General features: G+C 40.9%; 1 protein-coding gene across 3 annotated transcripts in view; it reads right to left on the bottom strand.

Moving 5' to 3' along the window:
• The window catches only part of fynb (FYN proto-oncogene, Src family tyrosine kinase b), a 70,685-nt gene that overhangs the window by 25,791 nt on the left and 23,922 nt on the right, over positions 1-20,972 (bottom strand). For all 3 annotated transcript variants that reach the window (XM_018699692.2, XM_018699693.2, XM_018699694.2), the window contains exon 3: positions 2,910-3,166. In XM_018699692.2, coding sequence (XP_018555208.1) covers positions 2,910-3,156 — 247 coding nt within the window. In that variant the 5' untranslated portion in view covers positions 3,157-3,166. The remainder of the gene's footprint in view (positions 1-2,909; positions 3,167-20,972) is intronic.

Below are 20,972 nucleotides of genomic sequence, written 5' to 3'. Positions count from 1 at the left end.
CGACAGTGGCAAGGAAAAAACTTCCTTTAAGAGGCAGAAACCTCGAGCAGAACCAGACTCAGGGCGGGTCTGAAGGCAACAAATCTGTGGGTCTGTCTCCAATCAGTCCAATTGGGTGACTGCTTATGTTTCTTGCACCAGCAGACTCCAATTTGAAAGTTATGTAGAATGCTGTGAACACCATCTCCCTCTTTATCTTAGGCTAGTTTGAAATTTCTTGCCCTGTAACAAAAGACAGATAAGAGATAAGTGTTTTTCTCAGGTTTGAGGTGACTGCAGCTGTTTCATGCCTTTAAGTGACAAATGGAAGGTGAATGGGCACTTCTTCAAAGTCCACTTAAACTCTCAAGATTACATTTATTCAAGTCATTTCACCTCAGACACTCTCATCAGGCTGAGGATTTCTGGGAAATGTTGATATGAAGAGGGTATGTGAGGCTCTTGCTGATAGGACTGTAGATAGAAACGACCTGCTGCTATTCATGTGATAACAAACAAGAGAAGGGGAGCAGACTATTAAAAACAAGAGTATCTGATTGAAACACTTTGGTTTTCTAACCTTCACAACAATTACAAAACCTTCAGTGCATCACAGCTGTGGTTTGCAATGTTCAGATGTTCCATTATGTCAGCGGAGGTGGGCACTACGTACAAAGTGGTTTGTTGATTCACTTCACAATTATCTGCCAGGATCCCACTCAATTAGTTACATAAGGTCACAGGACTAGCTGTAAATTTCCATGTGGGGAAAATGACATCAGCAAAACATCAACTGATAATCAATAAGATGTCTGATGCCAATTGCACTTTGGGCTCCTCTGCAGTATGGCTGTGGAGGGGTGATTGTGGCTGACAAACTAGGCAAACAAGCTAGGCAGCTGTGTTATGACAGAGGTTGAGCGGGAATAGGTGGCTTATGTCCAAATGTCCCCACTGGGAGAAAATTAAAAAGCTAAACCTCTCTCCTCCTCTGCCACTGTTGTGGATTTGGATTATACCATGCAGAAAATAATCCACACTTTGAGGCAGAGGACTCCTGCTAAGTTGAGTGGAAATGCTGAGTTCCTCTGCACAGCAGGCTGGGCTCAGTTGAACATAAAGGATATCCTGAGTAGGAATATTCCCTACCTAAACAATGAGCCCACTGCACAAAGCCTGGTGCTAATGCCACCCGGACGTTCCTGACAGGGCTGGGGTGGGGTCGGGAGTGGGGCTGTAGTGGCTGTAAGGCAAGGATTGTCAGGATTTTGGGATGCCATGGGAAGTCTTTAGCAGAACAAATAATGTTTGTGCTTTCGCATATGGAGGTGTGTGTGTGTGGGCGGCTGTGAGTGAATGTGCCTATTCAACTATCACTGGGAACAGAACGCTGAAACTGAGAGGGAATGAAAAAAAGAGAAATGACCCTTACACTTCAGTTTGTGTCTGTCCTCACACTTGCTCCTACATAACTGCTCAGAGATCAACTTTTGATAACCCAGGAACTGATCAGTGTTTTACTTCACTTGTGTGGTAAAAATCAGCTTGGTTAGTTCTCAGTTAGTCATTGAGAGTGATGTTCTCTTTTTCAAACATATACAGTCTGATCTGTGTGCCACTGAGCTGTTCTGTACAATGGAACATCAGTGGTGGTGCAGGTGCAGGACAGGCACTGCACTTTCTTTCTCCCACCCCAGGTTATCATGCTAGTGGAGGGATCAAACTGGTGATTAGCTGAGAGCCTTCAAATGAGGTGGCTGTCGGATTGTCAGGAGGTTCTAAAGCTCCAGTCTAACAGCAGTTTCCAACAATTTTGTAAGTTTCCAAAACAGAACAATGGTAAATGGACTGTACTTATATAGCACTTTCCTAGTCATATTGATCACTCAAAGAGCCGGGGGCAGTTTTGGGGTTCAGTATTTTGCCCAAGGATACTTTGGCACGCTGACTGGAGGAGCTGGGGGTCAAACCACTGGCCTTCTGATTGGTGGGTGACTGCTCTACCTCCTGAGCCACAGCTGGCCCAAAACAATTGGGCAATTGTGCCCATTTATGCAGTGATTAACCATTTGAGTGTGAATGCACAGATGTTTCCAAGGACAGTCTGTCTGAAAGTGTGCACTGTATTTCCCCTTTGTATGATTTATCACATTAACATTACAAGGGCAAGCAAAAGACACACTGAGAGAGATCACAGAGGCACTGGAATCTAACCAGGAGGAGGCTACAACAGAAGACTTACAGACACTTCTGCTTTAACATGTTGTTGTCATCAGTCTGAGACCCTAAACTTTGAGGCAGCATTACCTTGAGCACTGCACTCTGATTTTGCTACTCACTATTATGCTCAAGTCAATCAGTTCAACTGTCAGGTTCACACTGCAGAGCTACTGTGAAATATCCAAGTTTCCTTCTGTACACCAGGGTCCCACGCCTGGGCACAAACTTACTGTTATACAGAATGCAAAGTGTTCTGGATTCTTTAGTAAGCTCTGAGACAAGTCAGAGGCTGCAGTGAACACAAACACACACAAGCACCCTCCCATTCACATGGTTCATTACTAGCAAGTTTGCAGCTATCATCTGTCCAGCTGTAAAATTTGTACGAATGATGCAAAGCAAAGTTTGCTTTCTGTCAAAACACACCTTAAATTTGTATTGCAGTGAGTGAATGGAACAGTAATGATGACTTGAGGCAGGAATCCCTACTCACTAAAGATGACCTTTGTTGTGATTTGGCTCTATATAAATAAAATAAATAAAATTGAATTGAACGGAATGAAAAATATTTAAATAAAAAGAATTTTAAACATATCAGGGGAGTATAATTTTTCATATTTTATATTTGAGCAGAAAGTCCAAACATGAATTATAGTGAGATTGTGAGTGGTTTTCACAAACTTCTGATCATTATTGTTTCCATCTCTTACCCGTCCCACCACGAGTCCTCAGGGTTCCGGTGTGAGAGGAAGTGCTAACCCCTCCGAAGACAGTCATCCCCTGTCCGACAGGGGCATGGAAGTTGTTGTAGTTGGGGATGGCGGTGACCCCGAAATTGGGGTAGTGCTGTGGCGTGGGGTCCGCCCCATAGCGGTAGCCTGCTCCCTGGGAGATGCTGGTATCTCTGTCGTCTGTGAGTTTGGTTGCTTCCTTATCCTTGCATTGCACACAGCCCATTATCTATAATCTGGGTGAGAATGACAAAAAAGGAAATGATTAGGTTATATTACATTAGGGTGGTTTAGGTGAAACTGGACCTGAGTGATAAATCAGTGGTTAGAAACATCAAAACACATTACATAAAAATATTACCACCACCTCAAGAGAGTTATAAAAGACCGCAGGTTAAGGGTATATAAAGACCATCTGGATCATAACTCTTAAGAAAATGTGGCAGTGGAAGATTGCATCAACAATAAGAAATGAAATGTAGAAATAAAAACATAAACAGGCTAAAAGAGCCTTAATGCAGGCAATGAATTCAACTTATAGTCTATAACCTTGACTGGTGGATCGATAAGATGAATCATGCTGTCTCGAAAGAAAAATGAGCAAAAAGAACAGTGCTCGCCTGCACAGCACACCAAACAGAACTGAACTCATTACTCCGTTTAAGGTGTGCACACTGCTTCCTCCACAGATGACACCCTTCCACCGATTAGCACTCTGGTCTGGGAGGCAGAGACCTTCAGTATTTTTTTGGGCTTTTTTGCCATTATTTAGAGTAAGAGAGAGTAGGGGAATGACATGCAGCAAAGGTCCGGCCGGACACACAGCTTGGTCTCTGGATGACTCATACAGTGTTTCTCTTTCATGGTCAGGAGGAATAACAGTTCCTATCACACTGATGTCAGGGAGGCTGGCTGGAGAGAAGGGGGAACGTGGAGGCACGGCACTGTGCTGTCAACATTGCCAAGTTGATCTCAGTGGAGAGAGGTGGGAGGACAGAGCCTGTTGGCGACCGGACGCTGGTATAATCATGGAGCTGAACAACCAATGTCGGTCAGAGCTGCCAGAAGTAAGAATCTTCACCTGTCTTCCACATGTTGGATGCTATCAAGCATTCAGCTCTATTTTTTACATTGCAGTCTACCTATTAAAACGTATTAAAAGTTCTAATGCAGTCTTCCATGTTGACAAGTTGCAAATTCTGACTTTCTACTTTTCTACTTTACAGGCTAGAATCCTAAGTCCTAAGCATGACATTGATTGTACAAAAACATTAATAGAAATTAGGTTACTTTGAAGGTTAGTAGAGCAATTTAATATTATATTTCCATAATGTCAAGCCTATCAGAAGAGACAGATCAGCCAAAACCAAAGCAGCAGTGGCTGAAACATCCATATTCTTGTAGTTCCTATTATACGTCAAGATCTGAAAAGCTGTATCCTATACTTCTAATAATGCAACCCAACAGCATCATAGCTCACTGCCAGGTGTATGTCCACGTCATTCTGACTAGACTTTTCACCGATTCTGCTCACAAGATCATCAAATCACAACAACTAAGCAAACTATATCCTCCAATGAAGACCATGAGATGCCACCGAAAACTCACTTTTATCAGTGATCCAGACCTCCAGTTTTACACCTTCTTTGTGTATCAGTTGCCTCCAATCATAAAGATAAACCTTTGTGCTGTCTTTATCCATGGAGGAAAAATGACTGACACTGATGTTATCATGAACCAGAATACATAGATGGGATAGATTTGATGTGTTATGGTCAGAACCACTACAACAACCTCATTATCATTCACCACAACCACTGCCATTTATCACTGATGTGTACACTGGGTTGAGTATCTAATACATGTTTGAGCTTTATAGTAGTACACTAATGAAAGTAACTCATCTTCTGTCTAAATCTGTGGAAGTCCTTAAAGTTCTTTAAGTTTGATTTGATGTCATTTACAGTCTTTACTGGGCCTGGAAAATTCAAGTTTAGTCAAAGTAAAGCCTGGATGGATGTGCAGTTGCATAAGCAACTATTTAGCACAGTGTGGCTAAAACTAGTGTTGACTGAAACCACTGTGATATATGAAGCTGAACTTAGCTTGCATACTGTCTGTATCTTCCAGCTCCAATATTAGTCTTTTTTACTCTTGATTTTCTGTTTCTAGAATTGCACTGTGTAATTCTGCCTTTCCCTCTTCTTTATAGCATTGTGTAGGATGTTTATTTGAATGGAGATGCTGGAAATGTCAATATATAGAACCAAATGGTGGTTCCATGCTTACGTTCAGTGTGAGAATCAGTGTTTAGTCAACTAATCTGATAAGTGTGAGTCTAAATGTTGCAGGTTCTGGCTCTGCAGACAAGCCAATTAAAATATGTAGTGTGAGTTAACATGATGTACAAGCTCAATAAAAACACAGTGAAATTAACTGTTAAATGGATCTTAATTTGGGAAAAAACCCTCACTTTTCTGACTTTATGTTAGAGAAAAGTTTGGAATCTTTGAGACTATCATGATAATGTGCAACTTTTTTGGAGCCAGACTTTCGTGACAATTGTGGTATTACAATTACAAATGAGCACTCCACCAATTTGACATGACATGTCAATTTACTAATCAAACTGTGGAAACAGTTGTCCAATGAGTAGAGTTTTAGTAGTGACATTTAGTGGTAGTGACATAACTGGGGAATATGAGCCTGGGTTTGAAGATCAAATTGCATTCTGGAAAGTGTAGTGTCCAGTGCTGTTGTTAACCTCAAAAATTGGGGTTAATAACAGCAATGCTGAAGACGGCGTGGGCCGAAGAATTCCAATCGCTCACATATTTTCTGGTCATGTATAAAAATACAAACATTCTGTGACAATGTTATTCAGATCCAGATTGGGTGTCTGAGATTGATACCTGGGGACATAATTCAAAAGAGGGACACCTATTTCTTCAAAATCCTGATACATACATGTAAAAAGGCCATCACAAGAAGATGGTTGAGATGTGACCCTTCACAACCACGACAGGGCTGCACATTGTAGAGGAATATAGTTTTCTTGGGAGAACTGACCCATTATCTGACGACTAAAGCAGGGACCCAAGAGCTACACTGGGGAAAATGACTGAATACAAGAGAAAAGATGTATTGTGTTCTCAGCTGGTCTGAAAATGATGGATTAAAGATTGTAAAGAGAGAAGAGCCCAGTCTGTTTCTTAAAAAATACTTTTATGTTTATTTGATTTTTAATTTTGTCATTTATGGCATTTTGTTGTGGATTTTGTTCAGTGTAATTGCTACTGAAAAATAAATAAATGAGTAGTTTAAAAAGTTTTTTGTGCACTCCCAAAGGAATTAAAGCCATCTAATTGTTTGTCTGCAAACAAGAATAAAAAACAATTGTGTGTTGGCATGGTTTTTCAGTGCAGACACAACAGGCAATAAATCCAGGCTCTCCTTGGAAGACAAGGTGCCAGTCTTGCCTTCAGCACCAATCTGTCCTTCAAATGTGTCACTTGAGAATATATATCACTCCCTGCTTCTTCTCTCTCTCCCCTGCTGTCCTGCTGCCTTCTGCCTCACTTGTGCCATTTGACTCCAGAGAGGAGCAGGAAATGCATTCACTTGTGACACACTGTGAGGACATAGACAAGAAAAATGAAGGAAGAGTATGGCCTTCCCTGTCTTAGGAGCAGCAACAAACAAGTGGAGGATCATAGGAAGGAACCTCTTCTAATCAGCAGTGTCCCTGACAAACAATAACTACTCTAAGTTGAGATAATCACACACCAATATAATGACAAGCTGTTGGAGACAAGAGGCTGAAAAGATAAAAGACCGTAAGCAGCTGAATATCCAAACAAGAGCACAATATTCCCCAGAGGATGATTTCTAGTGGCTTTCATGACTACAATGACCTTTGCCTCAGGCCAAAATTTGAGTTTCCATTTTGACCACTCCAGCCCAGGACAGGTTTACATTTTTAATTCTATTTGTAAGTCTTGGAGAACATCAACATTGTTTTTGCTTTTGCCCAACATTTCCATATTGTGTTTCATATTGTCTGTCAAAGTCACATCCAGATGAATGCCAGGGCCCAAGATTCCCAGTTATGTCATTTTCAAGTTCAGATTTTGAACATCATTAAGGCTGCCACATCTTGAACTGCAGCATCTCTGCCTTCTCAGTCAACAAAGGGTGAATTGAATATTTGGATTTTAGATACTTGACACTTGTGACTGCATCTAATGAGGTTCAGTAAGGAATTCCAAAGCATTTGGTATTAGTCTGTCTAATCCTATTTAATCCTGACCCTAGTCATAATTCATAATATAACATATAGGGCAGGTGTATGCAAGTTTGAATGTATGTTTTTATCCCCTTGTTGCTCTATCCAATATAGTACACTGCTGTTAGGTACAGTACCTCAGTAACTACAGCTGTCTAGAATGGCTGAGTGGGTTCATGCTGCTTCAGTGTTTCTCATCTTACCTCTTATCTCTCCAGGGATGTGTATGTTCACAAAAGAAGAAGAGGGAATTGTCAATACAAGAGCGATAGAGCCTTTAACTTTTCTCTATTCCTTCAATAAAGATATAAAATAAAAATATTGTCGCCTGTAGAGGCCACTAGGAGGTTTTTAACCTTGTAGTCTTGTTGATATTCCATGCTGCGATTTGTATCAAGATCACAGCTTTCACAAAATTATCAAGTGCTACCCTTGTTTAGGCTTGGGTCTTTGTTAATGCCAGCGCAGCCACTGAGAGAAACTCTCCTCTACCAATTAGCACAACAGCCCCACACTGACTGACACACCGTGACCACTCTCTTTCAACATAATTACAGACTGATCCCTCAGATGGCACACTGGTGCAGACAGAGGCCGAAATGCCTGTCAGTACAATCAGAGGTTGTCACAGGAAGTGGGGGTGTTAGAGGGAGAGAAATCCTACCGTATTATTTGTATTTTTTTCAACCAAACAAGATAACAAGTCTATGCCAAGGACGGGCCTTTCATACTGAATGCCATGTCCTTTCTCTTTCTCTTATCTTTTACATTGATTCTGTTTCTCTTTTTCCTGTTTGGGTCTTTTTAGTGTTTCCTTTAAATTGCTTGGTTTTGATTATTATATTATTATATTATTTTTTTGAGAAAAGCAGAAGTGTTTTTGTCTTCAGTTTTACTAAATTTCAGAATTGTAAAATGTCAGTGCTGGTGCAAGAATAAGCTTATGTGATGCAAAAAAAAGGGGCTCAGGAAGAATGGAATATCACCTTTGTGCTTCTTGTAATCAACTTGGTTTGATCCATGTCAATGACCTGGCATCAAACCCACAGGCAAAGAGAAATGGCCGACTCACATATGCAGCAGCAGTGCAGTAGAACACACCATGATAACACTGTCAGCCAGTGCTGTAATCCTGTGTGACAGGACAGAGGGGCAGGCAGGGGGCCAGGCAACAACAGCAGCAATGCTACGCTCAGTGCAAGACTGCAGAGCATTTCTAATCGTATATATGCTCACAGCAGAAGCCAACACCGACTGAAACCACAAACTGCTCTGCATTCTCTTTACATAAGCCATGACTGGCAGAGGCAGACTGAATCAGCTTTTGGGAGGGAAACAAGTGTATTGATCCCTTTGAGCTGGAATGAAAGCTGTTCTGGTGCAGTTGTTAAATGATAATCTTTGGAGGAAGGATGATGACGGATAAGTCTATTCTCAGGGAGCGAGCTGACTTAACAGCTGGTTATATGGTGCTGGATGTAGGTGGATACACACATAAATACACACAACCATCTGCAAACACACATACTATTATCTCTCATCACTGCGATATGTGAAGCACTGTGGAGGCACTGCTGTCACCCTGAGTAACATTACACATCAGTCAGTAATTAACTGTATCTGCTGCTACCTGAGGCTCAGTTAGAGTATTATTACTCTCCTCTGCTGCTGTCAGTGACATATACAGCACAAAGAGCCAGAAACCCCTAAATGGGAAGGTTACCTTCATTACATATATGCATTTCCACATTACCCTTTAACAGTACAGACCTAATTAGTCAAATAGCACATTATGCTAATGCAGTGATTTTAGGATAACTTTATTAAAAAAGGTCAACTGATTCTGACATATAGGTTACAAATATTTTAGCCTGGTTCCATATCTATGAATCACCATGCCATTCCTGAATTTTTTCAGCACTTCAAAAAGATTAAGAGATTAAGAGTGGCTGTGTCATTTTCCTACATACAGTAACTAGCTAGCTGCCTCCCTGTATTCATAAAAAATAGAATCAGAAAAATGGCCACAAAAACGCAACAAGCTAGGAGGAAGTTTGATGCAGTTGTGCAGATTGTTGAAAGTGCACATACAGAGGAAAGGTCAAGTAAAACAACCACCACTGCAGTTAGCCAATCCCAGCCGACATTGAGTGAAATGTGGGGTACACCCTGGATTGAATCGGCAGTCTATCACAGGGGTAATGTTTATAGACACACAACCATTCACATTCACACCTATGGGCAATTTGGAGTTACAAATTAACCTGCATGTCTTTGGACTGTGGAAGGGAGCTGGAGTACCTGGACAGAACCTACACAGGCACAGGGAGAACATGCACACTCCACAGAAAAGCAAACCCTGAATCTTCTTGCTTTGAGGTGACAGAGCTTCATACGGATAGGTGACAAATGAAATATAAAAAACAACAACACAAAGTGTCTTAGTGAGGGGTGGTTCCACCATAACCCCACAGAACAACTTAAATGCCCCCTGTCATATTAAGTCTGAAATATTACATTATGTAATGCAATTACTGTGTTGTTCTTACCAACTCTAATCAATTAGAACAATTGTTTAAGCAGTCAGATTACTGAAATCATGTTAAATGCAATCTGCTTTTCTACACAGACAGCCGTGACTGTTATTAGCCCTATTTGTCCAACTCCCTCCTCCACAGCCCTCTGCAGCCCAGTTGGGGCCAATGTCATCACTGACTGCTCTCTTTGAACTGAAGGCTCTTTAATCTCTTTATTTGCCCCTTCCTTCCCTCCTTTTCACACAGCCCTCTCTGCTGATTAATTATTCTTCCTTGCTTGCCATAGGGGCTGTTCTGCTGTTTACTCCCCCAGTCTTTCACTCCTCAGCCCAGAGGGCTGCAGGAAGCAACTCTAGAGGCAACTAAAGAAACAATCAAAACTGAGGCTCATAGGATCATTTCACTAAAATGGTCCATTGCAAAGAGTGTCTGAAAATGCAGGCATCATGAATTATTCTTCTCTTGTCAAAATAAAAGCTTGACAATGCAGCTAACACTATATTTTCCCATGATTCATACCAGACTAAGCACCCCCTACCGTGTTTCAGCCACTTTCAACATTAAATCGATGAACCCCTGGAGAAAATCCCATTACAGAGCCGGACATGATCAGTAGTGGAGTCAGATCTATAATTAGTTAACGCAAAAGGCTATTCACATAACACAGGATGGACAAAATTCATTAGGTTCTTTAATTGAAGCCAAAGACCTAAAATACCTTAAGATGTAAAAACTGTGATTAAAGGAGCTCATGGGATGAAAATTGCTTAACTAAGATGCTGTCCACATGTGCCCCATGCATTGCCCCTGCGATGTAACTCCGCCTTTTCCCTCAGGGAAAGTGATATTTAAAGCTTTCTTGAGAACCACTCAAATTTTACTCTGTTTACTCTCTTTACAATGCAATTCCTTGGGTCTTCAACAATACATCCACCAAATCTGAGGTCGATCAGACGAGCGGTTGTTGAGAAAACCGAGGGACAGACAGACAGAGATTCCTCCAATTATGGTGAGATGAGAAGGTGATGGGGTGGGGTTCATTAGAAGCAGGAGAGGAGGGAGGGGAGTCTGGTTGGTGTAGGAGGAGATGGAGGGCACAGTGTTGTATAAACCCCCAGGAAAGGCTTTTCACATCCCTTTAGTCATTGAAGGGCTGAGTCACAGCAGCATTGAGTAAGAAATCTTTTGCCTTATGAAGTCAATTGTCCCACTGTTCATATAAAAATATTAAACTCAGCTTTAAAGTTTTGAAAGCTGCCATAGTCCTCTGCATTACTGCCCTTTTAACAAAATCATTTCCTTTCAATAAAAGTACATTTGATAATTCATGCCACGAAAGTTTTGTTAACTGTCTTTACAGTGGTGACCTTTGAGGGAGAAAGAATCAGAGTCCAAAATGGAGGAAGCCATCACGACAGCTGTGTGGCACCACCCACAAGTTGACAGAATATCACGACAAAAAGTTCCCTGCACCACCTATTTCTACTATTCCTATGTTTGCAATGGTCTTTTCCTTGGTCAGCAAACCTGCTGTTTCCCACCCTGTCGTGGTACAGACAACACATCATGAAGTACTTGTTGATGATGCCACTCAGTAAACTAAACTTCAAGCATGCCCCAAGAACATAAGATGGATGACCTGCAATTTTCGGCTTAAATTCAGACAAAACTGAGAGCAAAGTGGCCCTAAAACTTTGTGAAAATTGCTCACATCCTATCTCAAAAATAAGTAGAAAAACTAGTCCACGAATTTGTTACTTCTAGGCCGGATTATTGTAATTCTCATCAGAATTAGTTGATTCAAAATGCTGCAGCACGATTACTGACAGGAACTAAGAACAGAGGTCATATTTCTCCCATAATAGCTTCTCTGAACTGGCTCTCTGTAAAATCCAGAACAGAATTTAAAATCCAGTCTCTTCATCTTTTTTTGTTTGTTTTTTTTAAATAAGCAGCTTATGTCTCTCCTCTCTGGCTGGGATCATGAACTATGAGCTGTCAAAACTTGAACAACACTTCCTTCTGCCACACGGCTTGTCTGTGGTTCCGCTGGAACAAGGAAAAGGCCACATGCTTGTCTACAGCCCTTCCTGCTGGCTGAGCACAGATCACAACAACACAGGCCTCAACCATGTCTGCTCCCATGATCCTCTCTTCCCTGTCTTTCTCATCTCTCTCCATATTGCATAGAAGGGCGGCAGCCTCTGTCCTCCCTGCTCGTGTCAGTCAAATTCAAGCTGGGCGGGGCCAGTGGTGACACCATTGTGTCAGGGTAGCTCATTGTCAGCAGCAGCAGCAACAACAGCAGCAGCAGCAGCAAAACTGGAAGAAGCTGGAGGAAGATGACAGTGGACACCTGATGATCCTCTAAGCTGGAGAAAAAGAAGGCAGAGCGCTAGCATCTTTTTTCCAATTGTCCCCAATGAGGAGAGAGTGTATGTGGCTGCCTAGAGAAAGGAGCCGCACCCAGTGTATTTTTTCAGAGCCTTTTTTGTTGAAAATCTTGGAACTTTCCAGAAAGTTGCTGGTGTCATCACTGTAGCTCCTTTTCAGGCCACCAATTGAATGAAAGAGACTTGGAACTGGGCTCCATCTAGTTCTTGGACAAGGTGATTCATCGTTTTCTTGTTTCCAACAGATCGCGTCATGTACCCAGATCCTTCTTGCTCTCTACAACTGTCTAAGCAGACTGAGGTCTGACAAGGTCATCCATACAAAGTATGAGGGCAAGCATCCTCTGGTTGGTACTCATGGTGAAAAAACAATGTCAAACAAATGGTAATAAGCAAAGGCTGATGCTAGTCTATCAACAGGTGATATGTTGTCAAGATACTGTTGTCATAGAAACAAAACCCAAGTGCAGTGCTTTTTGATGAAGCACTATGCATGGCTTTTGTTGGATGAAAACTATTTGCTTTTGACAAGGATTAGCTCAGCTGTTAGCCAACTACACTCTTTCTTAGTGAAACTGTAGGGGTGAAATCTGTAGCTGCTGAAACAATTAGTTGATAAATTGGTTGATCAACAGAAAACAAACTATTGACAGTTCTGATAGCAGACTAACCAAATGTTTGGTGTCTAAACTAGGAATGTCTGGGAGGAGTTCAAATAGGTCAGTTAGTTAATTTCCCCCTTCCAAGGTGACATAAACTATATCATGAAACCTACATACCTGAACATGTAGTGAATACTACAAAATAATGTTAGGAGTATTGATCTGCTGAAGGCTTCAAGACAAAAAGCAGCAGCAGTTTTGTCAGTTCGTCAGTATATAAAACTCATCAAAATTATCAAGTCATTCTTTCACTTTATTCACCGCCTGAATGCCAACATTTTCCTACCACACTGTAGTCCTTATCAGATATCAGTCATATGACTGTGTGTATTCTGACAACCTGGCCAAATAGCTCACATGGAGTGAAAAAATAGATACATGGGTGAGACACTTAAAATGACTTAGTTACGTAGTAGCTACTTAGTTATAGCTATTCTCCTACTATATTGTTAAATTACCATCAATTTAAATTGGGGCACCCACAATAACGACCAACTGCTAGTTAGTCACATCTGACAGTTAAAGATACCATCTAAAAAGATCCTGCTATATATGCTCTGTCTCCCTTTGGCTGCCAAGCTAACATTACGTTAGTTAACATTAGCTGATATTAAGAGTTTTACAAATTGACATGACAATTTGCTGCTTGATGGCATTAAAATATTGATGTTATGTGCTTAAAAGAAGAGATCCAGACTACTGTTTGCTATCTATTAGAGTTAGCTGTTGGTCAATACTCAGCTGTCTGACTAAAATGTGCAGGATTGTGCAGTCAAACAAACAGGGCATTAGGTTGTTGTTCATGTACAAACAGACTCATCACACTGTTTTTATGAGACTTGACAAAAGGAACTTTGACTGTTCTCTGACTGTGCTCACACACACAAAATAAACACTATTATGAAAAGTATGTGTTTTATGTACATGAATATTAATTTTCCCTTTTTGACATTTCAGAGACTAATCAAATATTGCACAAAAATACTGTGAAGCTTATTTTTGTTGCAGTCCTATAAACTATTTGGGTGAATATGTGCAGGCCCTTGCCCAATATATCTTGAACATCTTTTTATGGCAATGTAATAAAAGTTGTTCCAGATGCACTGTGCATTATATGCTCCTTGTGGTCTGGCTCTGTTTTATTAGAACAAGAAAAAAAAAGAAGAAAGTAAAAGAGAGGGCTTGTGAACCTTCATTAAATGGCCCACAAGGTTACAAACATGTCAGTCAGAGGCACAAAACTGAGTGAGCTGCTTGATGTTAGCCCTGCAGACGTGTGCTGACAGCTGACCTTCTGTTAATAATGCAGCTGTGTCCAGGACTTGACCTGGCAGCCCCCACACTCTTTCCTTCCCCTGGGCTTTGGGTGAATCAACACCACAACACAACACAAGATCCTGCCTCTGCTCTACTCACTGAAATATTCATCTGCTCCTTGAAGGAAACCATCAATTATCTTTGAATTTTATTCCACTGCTTTGCTTCCATGGTACAAGACAGGAAGTCTTACACTTTAAATTTACCTTCAGTTGTAGTTTCAAATTTAGTTGCATATAGAGATTTTATCATTCACAGTAAATGTTATGACAAATGATGCTTTCTTTAAGAGCTACGTAATAACACTTATCTCTCTGTTTTAGTACACTGAGTAAGTAAATTATATGTACTTCATCTTGGGTGATTGATCGTAGAGTGTGTTTCCAGTAGCAGCAGAAAAAGCGGTTTGCATGAAAGATTTCTCACATAGCTGGCCACAGATTCCTACTGTGTTGCATTGTGACAATCTGATCACAACCTAACCAGAAAAAAGCTAAGGAAACCACCTTAGTAAACCCCCCCTTACGTACATGAATCATGTGACTTCTCCACTGAAGACATAAATAATAGCAGCAGACGAAAACGTCATACAGATCTGTGTGAGATATGAGGAGAATGTAACCTACAGAGATATAATTCACATGAATTTAGGATAAAAAAAAAGATTGATGATGTTTGGATCATGCTAAATTAGATCCACAATACTATGAGCCAGAGAAAGACAACTTTCAACTCACTATGACGACTGAAATATACAGGAAAACCCCACTGTCAAGACATCTTCAGAGTATCTCCTGAATCAGGAGAAAATAAATGTTGGTTAGAACACACTGCTGTAATTCCCGCAGGTCCTCAACATTCAGGTCTGTAAGACATAGGACAGTATTGTCAGGTTGTTCTTTATTCAAATACTGTATTATTAGAAGAGAACCTGCGCATACAATGATGAGCATGTCCAAGCACATGCTTTCACTGACAGTGGTAGTAGAAAATGTTGTTTGCTACCTACTGGGTCCTTCCACTTTAAATATACATGGTCTTGCAGTGATGCAAGGCACCCAAGATAGCCCATTTACATGCATGAATAGAATAGCCTATGGACTACGGACACAGCATGACAGTAACAATGCTCCAGGGGCCAAATGCCAAAAGGAACAACCCAAATATGACAAAAACAAACTGAAGGTCAGAGCCAGAAAACAACAAAAGCTTTTGAGCATTTCAACTTGTGGGTGTAGCACCTGCCTGCAGATGTGCAGATGTGAAGCAATTGCAACACTATGCAAAACCTCCCTGACAGAGACCTAACACTTTGAGAACTATCTCAGCGCCATCATTATGACTGCCTACAGGATGTGGTTAAAAGCCACAAATACACCTTTAAGTGTGTTAAGTTTCCATTCACCTCATCAGAGAGCAATGTTGTAGGAGAGCTGTGTAATAATATGGTTTAGCTGAAAATAACCATTCACTTCTTCCATTCGGAGGAAGGAAGATCTGCTGATGAGGTGACTTACAGCTGAGTCGATCAGTCGTTCTATAAATAGGCCAAGGAGGCCTCTGTGTCCTGCTCCAGCTCTCTGTATTTCATCCTCACAGTTTCACTTCAATGACTAGACCAACCTGGAGTCAAACAAGGCTGCATGGGTTTGACTCTGGCTCATGTTGCTTGTCATCCTCCCTGCTCACCCTTGCCTGTACAGCCTCTAAGAAAAAAAAAAGAAGCTTGCTTTGAACTACACAGCGTTTCTCATATAGAGCTATTATGCCTTCCCCTTTACAACAGATGCATGTTTTTTTACATGGCCTATATAGACAGGATGAATGAGTTTGATGCAATACTGTTCTGTGCTGGAGTAACTTGTAATTTCTTCTACCTTTCAGATGAGAAGAGAGCACCACACACAGCAGTTGTGTGCCTTTCTGACACTGACACTGTGCCTTTTACATTTACCCTAAACTCTCTGGTGTCTTTTTACATATTGACACTACTGGGAGCAAAAATGTAATCCTCTGCACTCACACATGGTGTGTGTGTGATACCCACGGTTACCTCTCTGATGAGGTGTTATAAACTCAGTCCATAATTAGAACATCTCTGCCTATATAGTTTACCCACTTACCCACTCACCCACAAAGGTTTCACAGAAATGTTTTTATGATATGCTCTTTTACTGTATGTCAACTTTCATTTTTATATCATGATATATGGAAGTATATATACATACATATATATATACCTGCATTGTTGGTTTTGTCCTTTCTATTGGATTTTTTTATTAGATTGGCATTTTTGATACTTTGTTTTTATTTAACTATGACAAAAAAGAAAGGAAACATGGAGAGAGGGGGAAGGGTTGGAACTGAAGAAAGGATGTTTAGGTTATATGGCATTCATCTTAATCACTATTCCACCAGGATGCCCCACCCAACTGTACTCTTAACCTTTAACACTATCTGTTCTGGTGGCTTGCACTACTTTTTTAGTTGATTTATCTGTGTGTTTTTTTTTTATTTCACTCTCCTCTGAGACCATTCTTAACACTATCATCAAGTTTTATACAGAATCAGCACAACCTCAGCAAATGTGTCACTGGAGTCAACTGGAGCGCCTGATTCAGAAACATGACTGTTGATGTCACCAACTAAGATGCTGGATGAGAACTGATCAATACACACAGATAGAATGCAGCAATGGGCCAGGCAATAGGTGAGACCATTCTAATCTTTTCCAACTATTCATATAAGTTTGTCAACTGATTTAAATGGCAAACAGGCTTGTTGGTGCTGATTCTCTAGTTTAAGGGGAAAAATGTAAGGTCTCTAGCCCAAACCATTGCAGAGTAATGATGCTCCAAAGACAATATGATAATTGGGAGCATATATGCTCCCATAGGCATCAGAGGTTAGAAGTGCTACACACATTAAAAAATGGAAATTGTGCCATTTTACATTTCTGTTGCCACAAAGTAAACAACTGAAGACTAGTAATATTAAACATCTAAATGTGTACATTCAGGTGTATCAAAGACAGCAAATAAACCTCAGAGGGGAACATCACACGTGCCCTTCAGTAGCAGGATTTACCTCTAAGCAGATGAGGCGCGACTGCCCATCACAGACCCAACAGAGTGATCTGTCTCTATAGCCCCGTTGCTAGGTTACCACATTCCAGAGCACAGTGAGTACTATGGGTCTTTGCTCTGCTGGCAGAGCCAGGTTGGCAGAGTCTGGGGAGTGGAAATGACGCAGCAGCTATGATGACTTAAGAGCCTGTGAATGATGGAGGACGAGGAGACACATTTTGGCAGATAGTCTAGACAGAGTAACATTACTCATTCTTTGTCACAACTGCTTCAAATTTTATCTGGAAAGATAAAACTACAAATCTTGGTTTCTGCAAGTGTGTATGTGTGTGTGACGGGGTGACCTCTGACACGAGAATATGCTGTACCTCAGAGCAGACAGTGTGATCCAGCTGTGACTCTGTTAGCCAATGTGTGCTACTGCCTGGCTCAGCACAGCACGTTCCTGCACACAGAGCAGCAGCGTCTAGACAGCACCCAGACTCAGAAACGCCCCCACTGCTCAGCATCTCCAAAGAGGATTGTGTTCCGGCTGAGGATAATCTTTAATGCTCGCCATTCTTCAAATGGTTTATGTAGAAGATATGGATGGGTACACATGCATGCAAACCCAGAAGAACACAGCCATACACAAGTGCTGCACTGTCGCTTTCCTCTTTCTCCCTTCCTCCAACTTCCTCCCGCAGTGCAAAGACAGGCAGGTTAGGTCCTATTAATTGCCCATAGGTGTGACTGTGAGTGTGAATGGCTGTTTGTCTCTATATGTCAACCGTGTGATTGACCGTCCAAGGTTTACCCTGTCTCTCGCAATGTCATCTCGATGGATGAGCCACAAACACACATGTATGTGTGTACACAGGGCTTGATGATAAATCAATATTACTGTTTACTGACCTGCCAGTGATTACCTTAGCCCCATATGTTCCCACATCACTGATGTTTTATTCTACTGAGATGAGTGGCAACTGTTTTCAAAGTGCACCTTTTTTTACAACAGCAGCTTCATCAAGACGACTCGACAAAGACTAACGTTGTCTTGTATAGGCTAATGTAGCAATAGCTCATAATGTGAGCTGGGAGCTCTTAATATTAATAGGCTTCTGTCACTGTGTTCAGTCAAAATATAACATTGACTTGTGTCTTAGCACGTGTCTATATCAGCCTCTGCTGCTTCTTCCTTTTTATCATGGTGTTTGATTGGTACTGGTAGAGAATATCCAGTATTGTGACACCCCTACAGGTGAGTTTTCATGTTGTGCCACTGTGGTAGGTCAGTTTGCAGCTTTTACTGATAGCCTACATTTAGGAAAAACAATCAAACAAACAAAACACAAATATCAGAATCTTGAATAGCTAGACCATGACCATGGCTTTACAAAATCTATTTTTGCAAAGTGTATCTGCATTTGAATTTCTAAATTGTTTAGAAAAAGAAGACAAGAAGCTAAAAAGACTAAAAGTCTTATTTTGAAATAATGGCAAATATGTAGTGGTGGAGGAAAGCTTGTAGGGGTTTTAAGAGGGACCAAGAATTGGTTTCAAAGCAAGTTTCTTTGTTATCAACAATTTGCTGGTCAAGGGGAAATTTAGGCTTGATGTTGGCCATGGAGCAAGAGGTCAGGGGTTACCATACATTCATGTCAGTTTGGCCAGTAGATGCTGCAATATCAAGTGATGTCAGACTGATGGATGGACCTACAAATGCAGACTGACTGACTAACTGGCAACAACAACATCCTGGTGTAACTAGACCAGAATCCATCAATGGAAATAAGTGAAACTGGTGACGCAGGAGGAGGAGAGCCAGTACTGCTGCTTTGAGGGCAGGCTGAACGATGGGTCAGGGGGCTTCCTGTGATTGAGTTACCACCAGTCATGGTTCAATCATGTGAGGCCATGTGGAAACAAACACAGCCTGTCAATCTTGTTGCAGCACAGCAAGCACTTCCTGGAAAGGCCTTACCATACCTGTCCCCAGGTGGAGCAACATCAGACACAACGGGTCCCAGTCAATACATCTATAAATAGGTTTATAGGTAAACTCAGATGATATAACACTATTGAGTGTGGGAATTTGTGCCCTGGTTTCTGTCTCCTGGCTGTCAAAGTTTCTCTTTAAACATTGATGCAAATCAATGTCTGATGGAAGCATTTTCTCCTTTGTAACCACTGACACCGATGCATTAAGTGTATATTCTTCATCTCTCAGACCACAGTAATATGGTATGAGGGAAGCAGGCCTAATGTTATTTGCCTCTTGTTTCTATTGAGGCCACAGTACAACACAGTGGGTGGGCGACATTACAATCAATCAACAGATAATGTCTTAAGAGGGCAGTCAACACACTACTGGTCAAAAGAATTAGAACGTCCCTCATTGTTCCAGTTTTTACCGAAATGTAAGCAGTTCAAGTAATAATAGAATGATGATAAACTACTGAAGCTAAGTGTCACAGCTCCCCCACTGACATCTAGCTTCCCTGGTGTTTCCATGTATTTTTCTCCTGCCTTGTCTCCCCTTGTGTCTCCTCCCCCTTGTCTGACAGTGTGTGTGTTTGCAGGAACTGTGATGTGACTGTATATTGCTATCAGAATGGTGAGAGAAAGGCAGTAACAAAGGAAGACATACTGGTTGGACAGGGGCTTATCCTACAGCAAGATAATAAGCCAAAGCACAGCTGGTTTGGGGTGAAATGGACAGAAGGTTGAAACAAAGCAACCCAAGTACAACACATTTGTGGGAACTTCTGCAACAGTGTTGGGATGAATTAACCAAACAATGTTTCCATTGCAGAATGAATGCCATGAACGTGTTTAGCTGCTGAATGAAATAAAAAATGTAGATGAAATCTAGTATTTGTGATTCCATGATTCCACTGTAAAGTCTAAGTGTACTCTTTAAATTGTACATGTACATTTCTAAAACCTTTGACTAATAGTGTACATACATTCTGAATACAGACGTTTCAGTGACATTTGGACAGAGTTAAGTAAATAAAGAGATTGTAAAATCCAGGGCAGATTAGAAAGCGATTCACTGCAGTTACTATTATCTTCAGTTTTGGTGGTGGTGGTTTGTTCAGTCTGCTCCTGACCTTACTTCATATAAGCAATATAATACCACCACTGTTCATGTGCTTCATTGCGTCATAATTGCATCATGTGGACACAGATGATGATGATGTGATTTTGAAGCATCAAACTTGCAATGCATGATTTCTTGAATTGTCACAAATGCAAAACGTGAGGATTTATTTTGAGCTTTATTGAAGTGAAACTGATTCCACAGAATAGAGGCTTGTAGATTTTGCCTTTCTTAGTTTTAGACTCCTGTAAAACCCTGATAGTTTAATTTTAGCCACTCAATCAATGCAAGGTGAATGCAATTAATCTTATGAGGACTACACAAGCATTATTCTGGGTCCTCAGTGTCCCAATTTAGTCCTCTCTGACCATGGTAGAGTTATTGCACAGGGTTAGGTTATGGCACAATATAATGACATTTAGAGTCTCTGTTTTTTCAGATTTGAATGTTCAGGGTCTTTTGTTCATATGTGTAATTTGCGCTAATAATACTTAGTTACTTAGTGGTACCTGAATACTTTCTTGTACTGAGGAAATCAAAAACTGTCCAGTGCTCAAAGCTGGTATTAAATGTATGATTGGAATGATGATCTTATTCTAAGCCTTATTCTTTAGCAATGAAAGACTGTTTAGCGTCTTCCTAACTGCTTTTAGATGGAGGAGGAAACAACTGTGCTA

This window comes from Lates calcarifer, linkage group LG7_1 (assembly GCF_001640805.2).
Source record: "Lates calcarifer isolate ASB-BC8 linkage group LG7_1, TLL_Latcal_v3, whole genome shotgun sequence".
Taxonomy (NCBI): Eukaryota; Metazoa; Chordata; class Actinopteri; family Centropomidae; genus Lates; species Lates calcarifer.
This window is presented reverse-complemented; position numbering and strand designations above follow the sequence as displayed.